Source organism: Callospermophilus lateralis, chromosome 5 (assembly GCF_048772815.1).
Source record: "Callospermophilus lateralis isolate mCalLat2 chromosome 5, mCalLat2.hap1, whole genome shotgun sequence".
Classification (NCBI taxonomy): Eukaryota; Metazoa; Chordata; class Mammalia; order Rodentia; family Sciuridae; genus Callospermophilus; species Callospermophilus lateralis.
Genome location: NC_135309.1, coordinates 33,478,972 through 33,495,063, shown reverse-complemented (window position 1 = coordinate 33,495,063; position 16,092 = coordinate 33,478,972). Strand labels below are relative to the sequence as shown.

Sequence of the window (16,092 nt, the reverse complement as noted above, 5' to 3'; positions counted from 1 at the left end):
GATTTGTATTTGGAATGCCTGGAGAACTCTTAATAATAAGTAAACAACAGCTCAGTATAAAAATTTTTTACAAAATATTTGAACAGATATTTTACCAAAAAGGGTATACAGATGCCAAATAAACACATAAAATGATGCTCAGAATCACTAGTAATTAGTAAATGCAAATTAAATCATAATCAGATACCACTACACAACTATGAGAATGGCAGAAATAAAAAATACAGCAGGGCTGGGAATAGTGGTAGTGTGTGTGCATGAGGCCCTGTGTTCAATCCCCAGCCCTGAAAAACAAAAAACAAAAAACCGAAAAAAAAAAAAAAAAATACTGACAATAATACAAGTGCTAGCACAGATACAGAACAACTAGAAAGTTCCTTTACTGTGTTGGAAACGAAAAATGGAACAGCCATTCTAACAACAGTTGGGCAACTTCTCAAGTTAAAGATATATTAATATGTGACCTAGAAAACCTACTCCTGGAGAAATAAAAACTTATATTCACACAAAAGCTTATCAGAGCATTATTCACAATTGCCATAAACTAGAAACAACGGAAACACTCTTCAACTGGTAAGTAGATAAAAGGTGGTACTGCCCACACAGTGGCTGCTCTGCACTGACAGTCAGGAGTATGGATGGATATGTGCATCACCATGGATGGGACATTAGGCTGGGTGGAAGAAACCAGTCTCAAGAGGTTACATACTGCATGATCCCATTTATATGACATTCTGCGAAAGGTAAAATAATCAAGGCATAGAATGGAAGGTGGTATAAGAGTTAGTGGTATGGGGTGGGAGTTGATAAAAAGGGACAGTGAAGGGAGTTTTGTGTGCCAGAGAATTGTTCTGTGTTCTGATGTCAGACATCTATGACTCTATGCATTTTTTAAAACTTGCTGGAATCTTGTACCTCTCAAGAGTGAATTTTGCTGTATGCAAATGAAAAAGTAAATTAAAAAATACGTGAACAGCACTACCCTTCCTCAGATGTGGAAGTAGAGACTATATAATAAGTCACTATAAATACACAGTTCTTTTCAGGAAACTCCTTTAAATTTAATCAAATCCTTTAAATTGTTTGCCACTATTAGTCTTGATTTTTGAAATATTAGGAAACTTCTGTTGATAGGAAGAGAAATGTTTAGTAGACTTACTGAGACAAAAATAAGACTGTCACCTAACTGCCTGAGTGTTGTAATCTGATTTTTTTCTGTTGGTCACAAGTCACCCAGATGAGGCCAGAGGTTATGTTCTCCCATGTGTATTTTCTATCAGGCCCCACACAATGGTCAACAGGGCACCAAAACCCAGAGCTCACAGAGCCAGGGAAAGATCACCCCATTCAAACCTTACCACACCGATGCTTTCAAACGAAAAAATGGCTGTTCCAAAGAAGAGAGGGTAGGTCTTCCAACTTGCCACCAGCGGCAGCCGGCTGGGGTCTGGAATTCCCTGTAGAAGAGAAATGCAATGAGATGGTTACGCCTCAAGGCACATCTGAGCATTTTAAGAGAGAGAGGTACTCTGAGAGGAGACCTGAATTTTAAAACATTGAATGTCAGGAAGTTTAGAAAACTTCAAAAGGAAGTAGGGCATGATCAAAACTGATTTTAATATTGCACAGTACAAGAGAGCCAGAGGACAGAAACACGGACAGAAACACGGACAGAAACACGGAGGTGTCATTCAAGTCCTGAAGATTGTCAAAGTAGCTCACGGAGTTTGGGTCATCAGAAACCTCCCAGAGAAAATCCGACACATCACAGATTAGTGCCAACCTAAAGTTCTCAAGAACACCTTTGAATAGACAGTGGTCAAAGGTGTTGGATATTACTGTTTCTATAGTTATAGCATATTCACAGAACCTCCAATTATTAGTTAAATATGAGCAACAAATTACAGAGTAGGAGAGTATTTGGAGTAAATGTTTTATATATCCTGTGACCCAAAATATGGAAATAACAGAACAATATTCGTAATTGGACGATTTTGGAGACTGGAAATGTGGTTCAGTGGTTAAGCACCTTTGAGTTTAATCCTTTGGTACCAAAAAAAAAAAAAAATTGGACAAACACGGGAATTGTCCAAAGGTAAATCAGAAGTGGTTATCTCATTAGAAAATTTAATTTTTTAGACTTCATCAATAACTCCTAAGGAATATGAGACTGATGTATAGTCATTCTACAATATTTGAGTAATTTATTATTTTTACTAAATTCTATAGACAATATCATTTTTATTTTCTCTTACAGCTTCCCAGAAAAACCATCTGAAAATTACTGGGTCTGCCAAAGGATTCCTGGGACTTAAATTTCAATGTAGTGTTTTCAACTATAAAAAACAAATAGGATAGGAAGTAAGGAAATTGATGGGAAAAATAATATCCATAATTCAACAAGTATCAAAGACAGTCATTAACATCATAATAGATTTGCTTATTTTTTGAACACATTTATAGCTCTGTGACTAAATATTAAACTTTTTTCTCCAGTGTTCCCTAGGGAGTAATTTTAGGTGCCTGGAATTTTAGCCCAGAGGCTATAAAACTATGGTAGAAGCACCTGTTTTTCATCTGCCTTTTGCTACCCAATCATAGGAATGGTCTGTAGTTTAGCAATCAAGATGTTTTCCTTACAAAGCAAGCATAATTTTTTTTTTAAAGCCAGAAGTTGACATAAAAACAGTAGTTTGGAGAAACATGAATGAGAAGATTTGGGATAGCACAGAGACATGGTTGTGGAAAGAATGTTACAACAAGGCGGGTCCCAGGTTGAAGGGTGAGAAACACACTTACCCCACCCCCGGGGTAGGCTCTAGATCTCCAGAGCTTAGTCTATCATTGATACAAAGGCCCTAAGTCACAGGCATTGGCACATGGCACACACTAACCTGGGCTATGTACTGGGCAATGATAATCAAGCTGGCCAGCATGCTAATGTTGGCCAACATGGAGAAGATGGTCAGGATCCGGAGGTTCCTGATGAAGACCAGCAGCACCAGGAAGGGCAGGAAGGAGAGCATGTAGAGTCGCGAATCCATGGTGGGCATCGGGATCACCGTCTCGTTGTTATAGCAGTTGTTGGTTGTGCTGTTAACAGCTTCCACTACCTGAGGAACGAATGGGGAAAAGAGGAGAAAATAAATCTCTGGACCACACAATTATTTCAGTGCTTTGACCACAATGAAACTCCCTCACAAAGAGTCGGAGTGTCTCCGAGAGTTGGGTTGAATTTAAAGCTTCTAAATTCTCTGTATCATACTTCCTTCAAGGAGGCTATACAAGTAACTTAAAAAATTTTTTGATAACAAATAACTGGATTTATAGAGGTATTTCTTGGCTCTTGGCAACCCAGCACCCATTCCTCCTGTTATCAACTTATTTGTGGTGAGTTCTCTCCTTTGAGGACCATAAATCACAGTAGAGCTAGGGGACTGGCCTTTGACTCAAGCTAGGGCGTTCAGATTCTCTCCCAGGAATCCAAAGCTAAATCTTAATCCAGTTACCTAAGAACAGAATGGGTAAAAATTAACTCTGATAGTGGATCCCTGTGGAGACTGCTTATTAGTTCTGCTATCTACTCTCTCCTAGCTGCTCTGCTTTCTGTTCTTTTCTGAGATCTGTGTTTTAGCCTTCTTTGTAATTTCATAAATTAGCTAATATCCTTCCACTAAACTAATTTCTGCTTAAATTTCCCCAGAATTTCCCCAGAATCTCTTTTTGGCTTATAACCAAAAAGACTCATCACTTACTATTTTTTTTAACTAACCCATAAACTTACTGTCTCCTAATTGGACCAATACTTACAACTGGACTAATATTGGAGACTGAACCCAGGGGTACTCTACCATTGAGCTATATCCTCAGCCCTTTTTTAAATTTTTAATTTTGAGATAGGGTCTCACTAAGTTGCTGAAGCTGGTCTTGAAATTGTGATCCTTCTGCCTCAGCCTCCTGAATCACTGGGATTACAGGCATGTGCCAACACACCCAGCCAACACTAGCATTTTGAATGTGAGAACTCTTCCTTGTGTGGATGAACTATTAATTGTAGAACATTTAACATTCCTGAACCCCACCTAATGAAAGCTATTATTATCCTCCAACCATTGTAACAAACAAGAAACACATCCCCCACAGTATATGTGTGTAGTTTATATACCTTCCTAGTAAAGTCAGGGATTAGAATTAGGTTTAGAATTAACATGACCTACGTGAAGCAAACGATATAATACAATTGTGCAAACAGTAGAATTCACTGTGGAACCCTTGGAAATCAGAGTTAAACAAGAAAAAAAAATTAAGTTCAGTACTCATGGAGAGTCATGATAACACCTTGCAATACATTCCTCTATATGTTTTATAGGAAATCTCATAAATTATTTGTGTGATACACATCTTTTTATTTTATAAGATGTCAATCACAATAAACTCTTTTACTTGGAGATTCTCATTGCACTGAAGTACACACTGTGGATTCATAAATGTGAATCATTAAATCTTGTTTGTTTGCTTTGAAAAAATGGTTCCTCACTACAGTAGGAAAAACACCTGGAAGATTACCCTGGCATTCAAGGCCCTTCATTAATGGGTCAACCTTCAAGACTCTTCCTCTCCCATACTGACACTTTCTTTTAAAAACAATTTTACTGCTTCTTCTGAGCAAGCCCCCTATATCCTGCCTCTAGGTTTTTACTCATCCCTTCTCCCACCTTGGCTGTCCCCACTTGTGCTCCCTGCTGCCCTTGAATGCTCAGCTCTGATGCACCCCCATGGAGCTAGCCTTCCCTGATCCTATGATCCCTGCATACAGCTCACAATGAAGCTTCTTGACCTCAGGATATTGTTAGTAGCACGCTGACCTGGCACTAAAATATCATACTGACATTTGTTTTATATTTTAGAACACACCACACTTTGCCTGTAAATTTGAGACAGTTCTTGCCTTCCTAATAAAGCATCTGATTAATAAATGCAGATAATAAAGGTCTGCAGAAATCATATTTCTTTCTGAAAAGCCATCTGGAAATGTGTTTTAGGAGATTTCAAAACAACTCTTAGACTAAGTAATATATTTATTTATTTTTTCGGTACTGAGGATTGAACCCAGGACCTTGTACATGTTAGGCAAGCACTCTACCACTGAGCTACATCCTCAGCCCTTTCTATTTTACTATAAGGCAGGGTGTCACTAAGTTGCTCAGGATGGCCTTGAACATGAGATCCTCCTTCCTTAGCATCCTAAGTAGCTGGGATTACAGGAGTGTGCCACCATGCTCAGTACCATAACTATAATGAAATAAGCGAGATAATTAACTTTTATTATAGTGATGGAAAGGTTTATTTTGCCACACCGTTTTGGAGGTTCCAGTCCATAGTAAATTAACCCCATTGCTTGGGCCTATATCAAGACAATCACTGGAGCACATGGCAGAGAAACAATCTTAGTGTTTACTCTGATAAGGTCAAGGAAAGAAAGAAATGATGGAAATCCTGTAAAAATTCCAGCAATGTATCTAATGCTTAATAAAAGCTAACTAAATGCTTACTGGGTTTTTTCTCCCTTCTAACTTTTTCATATTTCTAAGTTTCTGGTGTTACTATAATAAATAGAAAAAGAGCTCTAAAGAACAGTTTTTTTTTTTAAGTGCATTGATTAACTTATGTTACCTATTTTGCTATTATACTATTTTGCTCCAATTTTTGCAAGATAACATCTGGGTTAGATCAGAAGGACTTCTTGGGAAAAATAACCATTAACCATAGATCAAGTAGCTAACAGTATATAAAGATGTCCCAAGCAAGATCAGGTATCCCACCAGACATGATCCAAATCAACTTGAGAAGCATTCAGAATGATTAAACTCCAAGGTAGAAGAATTGACAAATTTCAAGGGTTTTTCCAGCTCAGCATCTTAGAAACTAACCTTGAGGACAGGTCCAAGGTATGGGGCAAAGGGTATTGTGGCAAAGGTCATCACACAGAAATCTGCAGATTTGTGAACCGGGGGAGGCCAGGTTCTTGGATAATACCTAGATTCACTTCCTGTGTTGTATTGATAGGACACTGGGACTCAGAGGAACGCATTTGTTAAACAACTAGCAGAAAAGCCTCCTCTTCCACATCTCTCCTCTTCCACCTTCCCTAGAAGTTTGTACCTGTTTTAAATTCTCAGCCAGAAACACGATGTAAACGCAGCAGAAGCCCAGCTGGGTGATAATAAGGAAGAAGCTCACTATATGCCTAGAAGAGAGGAGAGGAGACAGGGGCTTGTTATCATAAAACTTTGCAGTTCCATTTCTTGCCATTCTGTCCCCTGTCCCCAGGGGTTGGTGGTCTTATAACAGCACTCTTGGTCCTTCTACCACAATCAACAATGAGGCAGTAAAAAGTGATGGAACAATAGTTCTTTGTGAAAAGTGGTTTTCTAACACCCTCACACTCTCAGCACAGGGAGCAGTAAAATTCTTCCTGGTTATGAGCCTCTCCACCCTGCCACCCTGGTCAGGCTCTGCAACATTCCTCACCCCACTGTTATTATTGATGTGGGACAACAGTAAACACAATGTTTTTTATTAGCTACCATTAACATTTAACATATTTTTTCCTACCATGGGCTAGACTCAATGGAAGGTACTAAAGATGTGCAGAAAATTAACATAGGGTCCCTTCCTCGGGTGGTACATAGGCTTAAGGATGCTATGGACACAAGTTAATATCATAATACAAGACTAAGGACCATGGTAAAAAGGACATTTTATCCAAATTTTGGGCAGCCAGAAAACCTTCTTAGAAAAAAAACAATATATGAGCAAGAGTCCCTTGGTAAGGTGGAAAAAAAGAGAGAGGGGGCAAAGAAGGAGAGAAGAAAGAGAACAGCAACCGGAAGTAGAGGGAGATGAGGAGGGAGAGGTAGAGCAGGAGGAAGACAAGAAATGAGGAGAGGGCATTTCAGTAGGGGGAGCAGGCAGATTCACTAGCTTCCTTGTGCAAAGGGCCCTGAAGGGCAGGATTTTTTTTTTTTATGGGTGAAGAGACTGGGTAGGAAATTCTTCCATAGGTGGAGGTGAAAGGAGGCAACAGCCTGAACAAAGACATGTCCACTAGCATTAGAGAATTAGAGCATTTGAAAAGATACCAGGAAGCCAGAGCTTCTAGAACTTGGTGATCACCAACTTCTGGGGATGAGGGAGAAAATGACATTAGGGTGCTCTGCAGACTTTTGACTTGGATGGCAAAATGAATGCGGAAACTCAGAACAAGTTTTAGGATAAAGGGAAGAAACTTATTAATGACACAGTCAGTCTCTGAATTGTTGCACTTGAGGTTCTGGAACTGTTCAGTTGTAGATAATGGATAAGACCTTAGGGAGGCAGACCCCTGTCGGAAAGTTCACAGGGTGAGAAGAGGAGAAGGCACACGTCTGCAAACAAAGATGAAGGAATAGATTTAGTCCCAAGTACCAGAGGTCAAAGGGTGTCGACTCATGTGTGTCACTCCTGAGAGCTAAAAGGTGGACTTACAGAGAAGAGTTAGCTCAACAAGGATCCCTAGCGCCTTGGTCTTTTTCTCTCTCTTCATTTCATATCCTCTCCCTAAGAGACCTCTTCTGCCCTCAGCTTCATGGCTGATGACTTTAATTTTGTCTCTCCTGCATGAAGATCAGATCAGATCTGTATAGACCCATGGGACAGCTCTACCTGACTGTCTCTCAGGCACCTCAAACCCAGCTTGTCCAAAATAGAAGTCATCAGAAATCTCCCTTTTCTCTCAATCCTAGGAGGCGATTCATGATCAACTTTCTTCATCACCATTGCCATCAGCTTGGTGCAGCCACATTGCCACTCGCTGGGACTTTATCAACATCCTCTTTGGGAGTCTGTCTACTCTTGCTCCCTTCGACCTGCCTTCCTCACAGAAGCCAGACGGTACTTCAAACAGTGCAAATATGACCACTTCCCTGGTTCAGCCCCTTTGCCTTTACAAAAAGAGCAAAACTGCAAAAAGGGTCTGAAATGTGCAACTTGATTGAGCACCTGGCTCCTTCTTCTGTTTGACCTCCCTGATTCTCTCACCTCAAGCTACCTGGTCTTTTGGGACCTTAAAACTGATGCCTACACCCTCCTGCTTCTGAGTCTTCACACCTGCTCTTCCTTCTTTCTGGAAGGTCATCAGGCCTCTGCCTACTTCCCCTGAGAAATTCCTTATCTTTCAGGACTGCCTTCATCAGGACTCCACTCAACTGTCCAGCCTAGGAAGCCCCCCACCTGATCTACACACACCCCCTTATTTGCTAGCTAGTACTTGTTTCCATTATCATATTTATCCCAGTAGATAGGCTCTCTAGTCTCTGCCTTTTCCACTGGACTCTGAGTTCTGCAGGGAAAAGCCTTCTTGTTTGCCTTGTTCCTCATGGTATTTCTTTCCAGGGTCCGCGAAGTAGGAACAACAGGATAATATGTAGCTTAATAAAAGAGTGAATAATATTAGACTTGCATAAAAAAAAGGAATGAGTACCCTATCACTGGAGGTATGCAAGGAGTGAGATCTGCGATCTGATCAATGAACTCCTTCCCTGTGACATTCTGTCCCACATGAACCACCTTTCCAGGGAAGAAGGTACCCCTAAGACAGCATCTTCTCCTCCTGTATCCTACACTACAGAAGACGAAGCAAAAGCAAGATACCTTCCCCAGTGGGCGTGAGTTTGGAGCCAGGTGCTGGGGCTGGCTTCTAGTCCATGCATCACGGTATCCCCATAGTCCATAAAGGGCTTGTTGAGCCTGAGGAGAGAACACAAGAACAGCTGCGAGAGATGGTTTAACCTAAGATCACATACTCACCAATCAGGAGATGTGGAACAAGACAGAATACATCAAGAGGGTAGAGAGAATACTGGGGCGGGGATCTAAGTTCTAATTCATGCTTTGACACCTGGCAGTAATTCTGTGGTGGATTGTTTTCCTTTCCTGTCAGATAAGGCTGTTACTATATAGCAAGCATAATAATAAAGACTTTGTGTGGGTTCGATTAGTTTCCATGCCCATGTATCCCATTGGATCCTCATGACAATTCTCCAAGGCAAGGTTAGGCAAGGATTGTTTATATCCAGTTTGCAGGTGAGCCAACCACATAAACACAACGGCCTGACTGAGACCATCTAACTGACTCTATGGCAGAATCTCATTCAGGTCCCTGCCCCTAAATGCTCCTCTTTTTTTTGGGGGGGGGCCACATTGGGAAAAAAAAAATTAAGAAGTAAACTCTTACTTTTTATGTGTAGGATGTTTCTGGGATGCTGTTTTTCTCACCTGTGACAGAAGCGCCGGGCACACCTGACCAAGATGTGCATACAGTGGCAGGCAACGAAGCCCATCACCAGTAAACTGAGCGGACCCATCTGGAGGAAGGGGCGACAAAGAGCAGAGCAAGAGAGAGAATTTATGAAGGACACTGTGAGCAGCAATTGGGGAGTTTAAGAACCACGAAGAACTTCCTAGCAAACTGGTTTGCAAGACTTTTTAGCACTAACAGCCGTTCTTTCAAATACAGTCTCAAGTGGTCTCCCGATAAATACATAAAGCCTTTCCACTGGGATATTGCAGGAAGTAGGGAAACCAGAATCACGACCACATGTCCCCTTGGTGGCCTCTGAGGCATCTCCAAGGAGACCTAGGCTCCACAGAGCACAGCTGAAAAACTAGTCCATAGTTCAACCTTTGTGTTCTACGAGGGAGGAAACTGAGGCCCAGGGAATGGACAAATGACTTGCCAAGGACACTAAAGTCTGTGGTAGTGCCAGAGCTCAGGCCTGAACTAGAAGTCTGGATGCTAAGTCTGAACCAAGCCACCTCCCAGAAGGCTGCTCACCTGAGGCTGTTGTTAATGGTAAGTGCCTCTCTCCTCCCATCCTACAACCTGGCCACATGGTCCCACCTGTGACTTTCTCTCTTACCAGGATGCCAGCATTCTTCACAGCCAGGGGTAGTCCCAGGATCCCTGTGCCCATGTTGCCTTTCAACACATGAACCAAGGTCTGGAACCCTCTAAAGGAGAGGAAGGAGATGTGAGGATGGGTATGGAGGGGAGGAAGCCAGCAGTCACTCCCTCATGGCACGCCAACCGACACCTGAGTTAAGCTGGGCTGGTGGCCTCCCGGCCATCTCTCAGGTCATGGATCCTTGCCTGGCATGTCTGAGTCTCCTGTAAGGTAACCACCTACCCCAGTTTTTCCACAACTGTTGCAATTTTAGCAGCTCACTGTATGCCATTACAACACATGTTATAAGAGACACTCTATGAGAAGTACTTTATCTGTATTTATCTCGTTTAATCATCTTGTCAAGACTATAAAATAGGGACTGCTATTATCTTGTTCTTTTTTTAATATTCATTTTTTAGTTTTCGGTGGACACAACATCTCTATTTAATTCGTATGTGGTGCTGAGAATCGAATCCAGCGCCCTGCACATGCCAGGAGAGCGCGGTACCACTGGAGCCACATCCCCAGCCCTGCAATTATCTTTAGTTTGCAGAGGGGGAAATTGAGGCAGAGACTTTTTAAAAATGTCTTTTCCAAGGATATATTGAAGAGCTAGTGTCAAAACCCAGGACTACCTCAGACTCCCTGTTCTTTACTCTCACTTTTGCTGAGCGGCCTCCCAGACAGAAAGCCAGACAGAGGGTAAAGAAGTGACAGCCACTTCCTCTCTGAGGAACTGAGGCCATAAACTAGTGGTAGAGACAGGTCTGAACTCCAAGAAAAGGGAAAAAGGCAGGCAGGAAAAAGAAATCATGGTGACATCTCAATAAATATGTCAAATGACTTGGGTCATTTGAGGATTGATCTCCGGAGGGTTTTTTTTTTTTTTTTTTTTTCTCTCTGCCCAGGGCATTAAGACTGGAAAATGTCATGCCCCCAACTCCCCTAAAAACAAAAACAAAGCAGCAAAAAACTCCCACTCTTTAAGACAGAGATCTAAAGGTCGGTCCAGAGGACAAGGTCTGAATCAGCAGGGAAAAAAACTCTAGGCAGGTGCCCTCTCTCCTAAAGAATCACGTAACAAACCTACTTCTACACCTCTTTACACTGGACCTGGTGAAACCAGGATGAGTACCGGGTTATATCGATAACCTTAGGAACCTTGGAAATTCCCCAGAAAAGCCTTCCAGCCAGGAGAAGCTCTTAAAAGCAGCAGAGGGATTCTGGAAGGAGCCTGGTCTCCGGAATTGGACAAACCAGGGATTAAAACTCAAGGCCACCACTTAACCTGCAACATCATCTTGAGCAACGTGTTCAACTTTGCTAAGCTTCTGCAAATGTTAGGAGTAATGGTATCTTGAAAGAAGTTCCCCAAACACCCCTGTCTCTACGTTAAACTCCTAAATCCTTTAGCTTCCCAAGAATCTGCCCTTGATTTGTCAAGGGTTAATGAGAACAATTGGAGGAGAAAGGGGGTGGAGAGTCTCCGCGTGCCTTTCCCTCTCCCTGTGGGTGTCCACATCGCTGACTGAGCACTATTCCCTGTGGCCCCCAGTGATGGGCTTGTTTTGCAACCGGGAAAGGGTCAACAGGTCACTTAGGAAATTTCTAACTAAAGGACTTAGGAAATCAGAATTTAGCTTTCAGCCATTTGGCCAACTTACAAACAGTGCAAAGCCCTAGACTGGGAGCCCAAACTCGAGCCTTGGGTCCTTTGATGACCTTGGACCACCATCATAGTCACAGAAGCTAACAAGCCTTTAGGACCTTACACCTGGGGGCTTTATGCTCATGTCATCTGTGTGGCAGGTACAGACTATCATTTCCCAGACGAGAGATGGGGCAGAGAAGTTCTGTCACTTGCTCAAGCTGGGAAGCAGCAAAGTGGGACTTCAAACCCAAGGGGCCAGCCCATAAATGTCACGCTTACTCAGCCTGTTAGATGGCTTCTCTCCCAGCCAAAAGGTCCCCTCTGGCTCTCACTTGCTTTATTCCTTTGATTCTTTTTTTCCCATATTTTTATTGGTATATTATAATTATGCATAGTAGTGGGATTTGTGTTACATATTCAAACATGCACACAATATAGCAATATAATTTGGTCAGTATTGTCTAGTATTTCCCCCTATGCACCCCTTCCTGCCTCCTCCTGGTCCCCTTCCTCTGTCCTTTGATTCTTAAGTCACTAAAACTGCCACCAGAGTTCAGGACACAGAGTCAGTTGGTTCCCCCAGGGCCCTTGATTGAGAAATATCCCTGCTCTGCAGTGGTAACCCCAGGGCTGAACATTTTATCCTTAGGATCATTAATACCAAGCAACCCCCCAGGACCGGCTCTAAAATAACTGAACCATGCCAGTCATAGTGTCCATTCCTGAACTGCCCTGCAGGGTAGCTGCGGAGAAAGGCTTTTTCTCTCCATTATAGTAACCTCTTCCTCTCTTTTGCACACCCCCATCCTCCTCATTCATAGTTTCCAGGGACATCGGTCCTTCAATTCAGACTGACACCTGTTCACTCCAGCTTTGCATGTAAAAAAGCCTAGAATGAACTCTGACTGTCCATCCACTGCTCCCCCTAGGACCCCAATGGTGTCCAGACTTTCTTCTTAAAGCAGCAGGAGCTCTCCACCACCTACCCCTGCACTTCCCTAAGTGAACTGGCTAGACTGATTTGTTGTGGGGTCAGGTGTGAAAAGGGGGAGCTGGAACCCCGTAGCATGGCTTCCCTCTGTGTCAAGTTCTGAAAGCCTGTGAATATTGCCCCCGCCCACCCTGAATCCTCACCCCTAGGGAAGAAAGGAGCATCTGCCACACATGTTGGGTTGGGTGTCCTCGCTGCAATTCCCAGCGGAAGAAGAGGCCAGGCTTACCACAGGAAGGAAGCAGTGCTTAGTTCTCCGTGGGGCCATTATGGTTTTAAGCTCAGGTTTCACCTTCTCTCCCCCAAGAAGTTAGTGATCTTGCCTCCCTCATTAACCAAAAATTGACAGTAAAACCAGCCCCAATCCTAATGACTTAATGACTTACTTCATGGGTGGCCTGGGCCACCTGGGCCTTCATTCCCCATGAATATCCCCAAGGGCTTTTCTGACTCCACTCCTTCCCCTTTAAGCTCTCATCTGACAAAGCCTCTAACAGTCTTGGTTCTCCCATCTGCACAATGGGTTGAAGGTCAGACACACCCACCTCCAGGTTTTTAACCAATGTTCAAGCTTCCAGGCTGGAGAGCAGAAATGGGGCTGACAGAGAACAGCACTCACGTTATGCCCTTGGTCTTGTCCAAGTCCGCGGATTCTGAAGAGCTTACGTCCAAGAAACCGGAGTCCTTGTTCTGCAGGTTCTTGGTACTTTGGGGAGATGACCTAAGGTCCAAATTGAGGGAAACAGCTCCCTGGAGGTCCCTGACATTCTTTGCCACAGCCATGACTGCTTCAGAAAGGGAGAGCTCAGGGTGACAAGGAGGTTTACGTTGGAAGGAATCAAACGGGAAGGTGTCCGGTGCAGGTGCAAGACCCTGCTCAGTGGCTGTGCCTTGGCGCGCTCTGCTGAGCTGGAGCGAGGCCCCGCCCACCTTCCCCAGAGAGCGGTGCCTCCTCCTCCCGCCTGAAGAAGCCGGTGGAGGAGGAGCCACGCCCCCGAGGAGTAAGAAAGCAGGGATTGGAAAGGGAGTAGGGTCAGGATCGCTGGCTGGTGTTACCCCATAGCTGTAATGGGAACAACCACTACAGTGATTTCCAAAACCTGCGCTTCACTAGGTATTAAACACTCTACCAAGGGAGAGACGCCCTTAGCTATTTTTTTCCCCCCATTTAATCCTGTAAGTTGAATGACTGAGGCTTCTTGAAGTAAAGGAATCTGGCTGAGGTCACATGCCAGAAAGTTGCAGAATGGGGACCAGAGCCCAATTGTCAGGGTTTTAGCCAATTGCCTATTTCTGCCTCCAAGAAAATACCTCCCATCCCTTTCTCTGCATCTCAGGGTAAGGTCTCCCCTTCTCCTAGCCTCCTCAGACCGCTGCTAAGATATTCCATCTAGGAGCTCCCACTTCTTAAAACGGAAAGAAAAGGAACACTCGCTGGCTCACCCAACTGCTTCATTGCTTTCGTGAGGCTCCACGGAGAGGGCCAGATACTTTTTGGAATGAGGAAAAAAGGTAGAGATGATACAACTCCCAGTGGCCTTTTAGCAGACAGTCTTGGGTCTCAGGAGAGGGTGTGATTTGCCCAAGGTCACACATAACCTTCAGGACAGAACTCTGCAGCTAAAGAAGGTCTTGGGAGTTTCTCTGGGATCCCCTTCTCTGTCATTATCTCTGCTCAGTGCAGATGAACCCACAAAATTATAGCATTTTACTCAAGCCGTACCACTCTCCTGCCCATCATCTCATTCTCCAAACCAACATTTATTGAGGGCTTAGTGTGTGCCAAGAGCTTTATTTAAATATCTCACTGCTAACTGGTAGACCCAACATAGATTTCTCAGGGTCCCTCCCTTACATGGGACTCTTTTCAAGATCCCATATGCAATTTTGAAGTTGCATTTTTTCCCCACCCCTTCCTGCCCCTCTCCCCATCCCAATAATATAAGCCTCAGGTTCCTCAAAACCTGACAACTTCTCTGGGTAGCATTGTTATTTTGTTTTTATTGATGTGGAAACTGAGGCTCAGAGAGGCAAAGAAGAGTGTGCCAAGGGTCACAGCTAGTACAGGGCAGAGTCTGAACTCCACAAGGTCCTTCTATGTCTGTAGTCTGCAGCTTTGACTACCACACTGGCCCCCTTGGTTTCACTTCTGACCCCACCCTTCAAGTTCCTTGCCCTGAATCAACTAAAACCCTTGCTGTGGTTTGTGAAAGGTCCCCTCTTCCCTTGTCTGGAACAATTATATAGCACTATTCCTGGTCTGTGGGGTAGCAGGCTGTGTTCTGTGACCTGCAATTGAGATTCCACAATTTGGTTCTAATCTTAGATCTCATCTCACTGATGGACCTCTGTGCCTGCTCAAGCATCAGGATCAGGGAAATAAGACCGCCTCAGAGCTGGAGATGTTTGAACATGGGTTAGTTTTTGCTTTCTTGTCCAGGTTGAGAAGAACCTTAAGTTAATCTTCAAACCTTTTGGAAAGGAGCTTATGGACCGAGGCATTTCCACATATCATGAGAACAAAGGAAACTTGTTGGAGGGCAAGGAGACTGTAGACCCCTCACCTTGTCGAACAAACCAGAGGTCAGGTGAAAGGTGAGAGGTGAGAGGGATTCTCCCAGGGTGGGAGATCCACATCAAGCCCTTCTAGCATTGACTCAGATACCCACACCTTGGGTTTCATTGTGACTTTATCATGAAGTTATCGTGGCCCTGGGAGGAGGAGCATTGTCCCTCTTTGAGCCTCATTTTCCCCTTTGTGAAGTGGGTACTAAACTGCAGAGGACTTCCAAGGGCCCAAGGACTGGAGGGATTTGGTCAGGGTGCTCTTTCATGCTGAGAGGCAGGCCTAGCTTCCCTGGGGTGAGGCATATGTGCAATTTCTGTAAGGGTAGCAGTTCCATTGGGCAGCTCCGTAGAGGAGGGAACAAGTGGAATTTAAATAATGATAATAATTATATGACTCCTTGAATTATCAGAGCCTTGTTTCATTCTTTCATGGTAGTTTTGAAATTTGGTGTGTATCAGATTGTCTGGGAAGATAATAAAGAACAAAGAGACTGAGACTTGAAGAGGCCGTAGAATCTAAGCCTTCACATGTTTCTCAATGCATCATGGAATATGATAGGGGATGAAATTTGAGTTCCACTCTTCTGTTGGGTAAGAGTAATTGCTCCCTGCCTTTTTTTTTAATTGACACATAATAATGGTACATCTTTATGAGGTGCAGTGTGATGTGTTGAGACATTTATATATCATGTGTTGACCAATTCAGGATATTTAATTTGATATTCATTATCTCCCATATTTATGGCTTTGTGATGAGAAATTCAAAATCCTCTCTCCCAGCTATTTTGAATTATACAATGTTGTTGACTACAATTACCCTTCTGTGTAGCAAAATACCAGAACGTATTTATCTTCTGTGGCTGTGGCTTGGTACCTGTTAACCAATGTCTGTCCAT

At 43.4% G+C, this 16,092-nt stretch overlaps 1 protein-coding gene across 1 annotated transcript in view; it reads right to left on the bottom strand.

Annotated features, from left to right (window-relative positions):
* Nucleotides 1–13,557, bottom strand: part of Slc36a2 (solute carrier family 36 member 2) — a 33,551-nt gene extending 19,994 nt beyond the window's left edge. The window contains exons 1-7 of the mRNA XM_076856419.2: nt 13,248–13,557; nt 9,960–10,050; nt 9,316–9,404; nt 8,692–8,787; nt 6,163–6,247; nt 2,895–3,113; nt 1,359–1,457 (exon numbers count right to left, since the gene is read on the bottom strand). Of these exons, the coding sequence (XP_076712534.2) occupies nt 1,359–1,457; nt 2,895–3,113; nt 6,163–6,247; nt 8,692–8,787; nt 9,316–9,404; nt 9,960–10,050; nt 13,248–13,411 (843 nt within the window). The 5' untranslated portion in view covers nt 13,412–13,557. The remainder of the gene's footprint in view (nt 1–1,358; nt 1,458–2,894; nt 3,114–6,162; nt 6,248–8,691; nt 8,788–9,315; nt 9,405–9,959; nt 10,051–13,247) is intronic.
* Between the last annotated feature and the right edge of the window lie 2,535 nt (nt 13,558–16,092).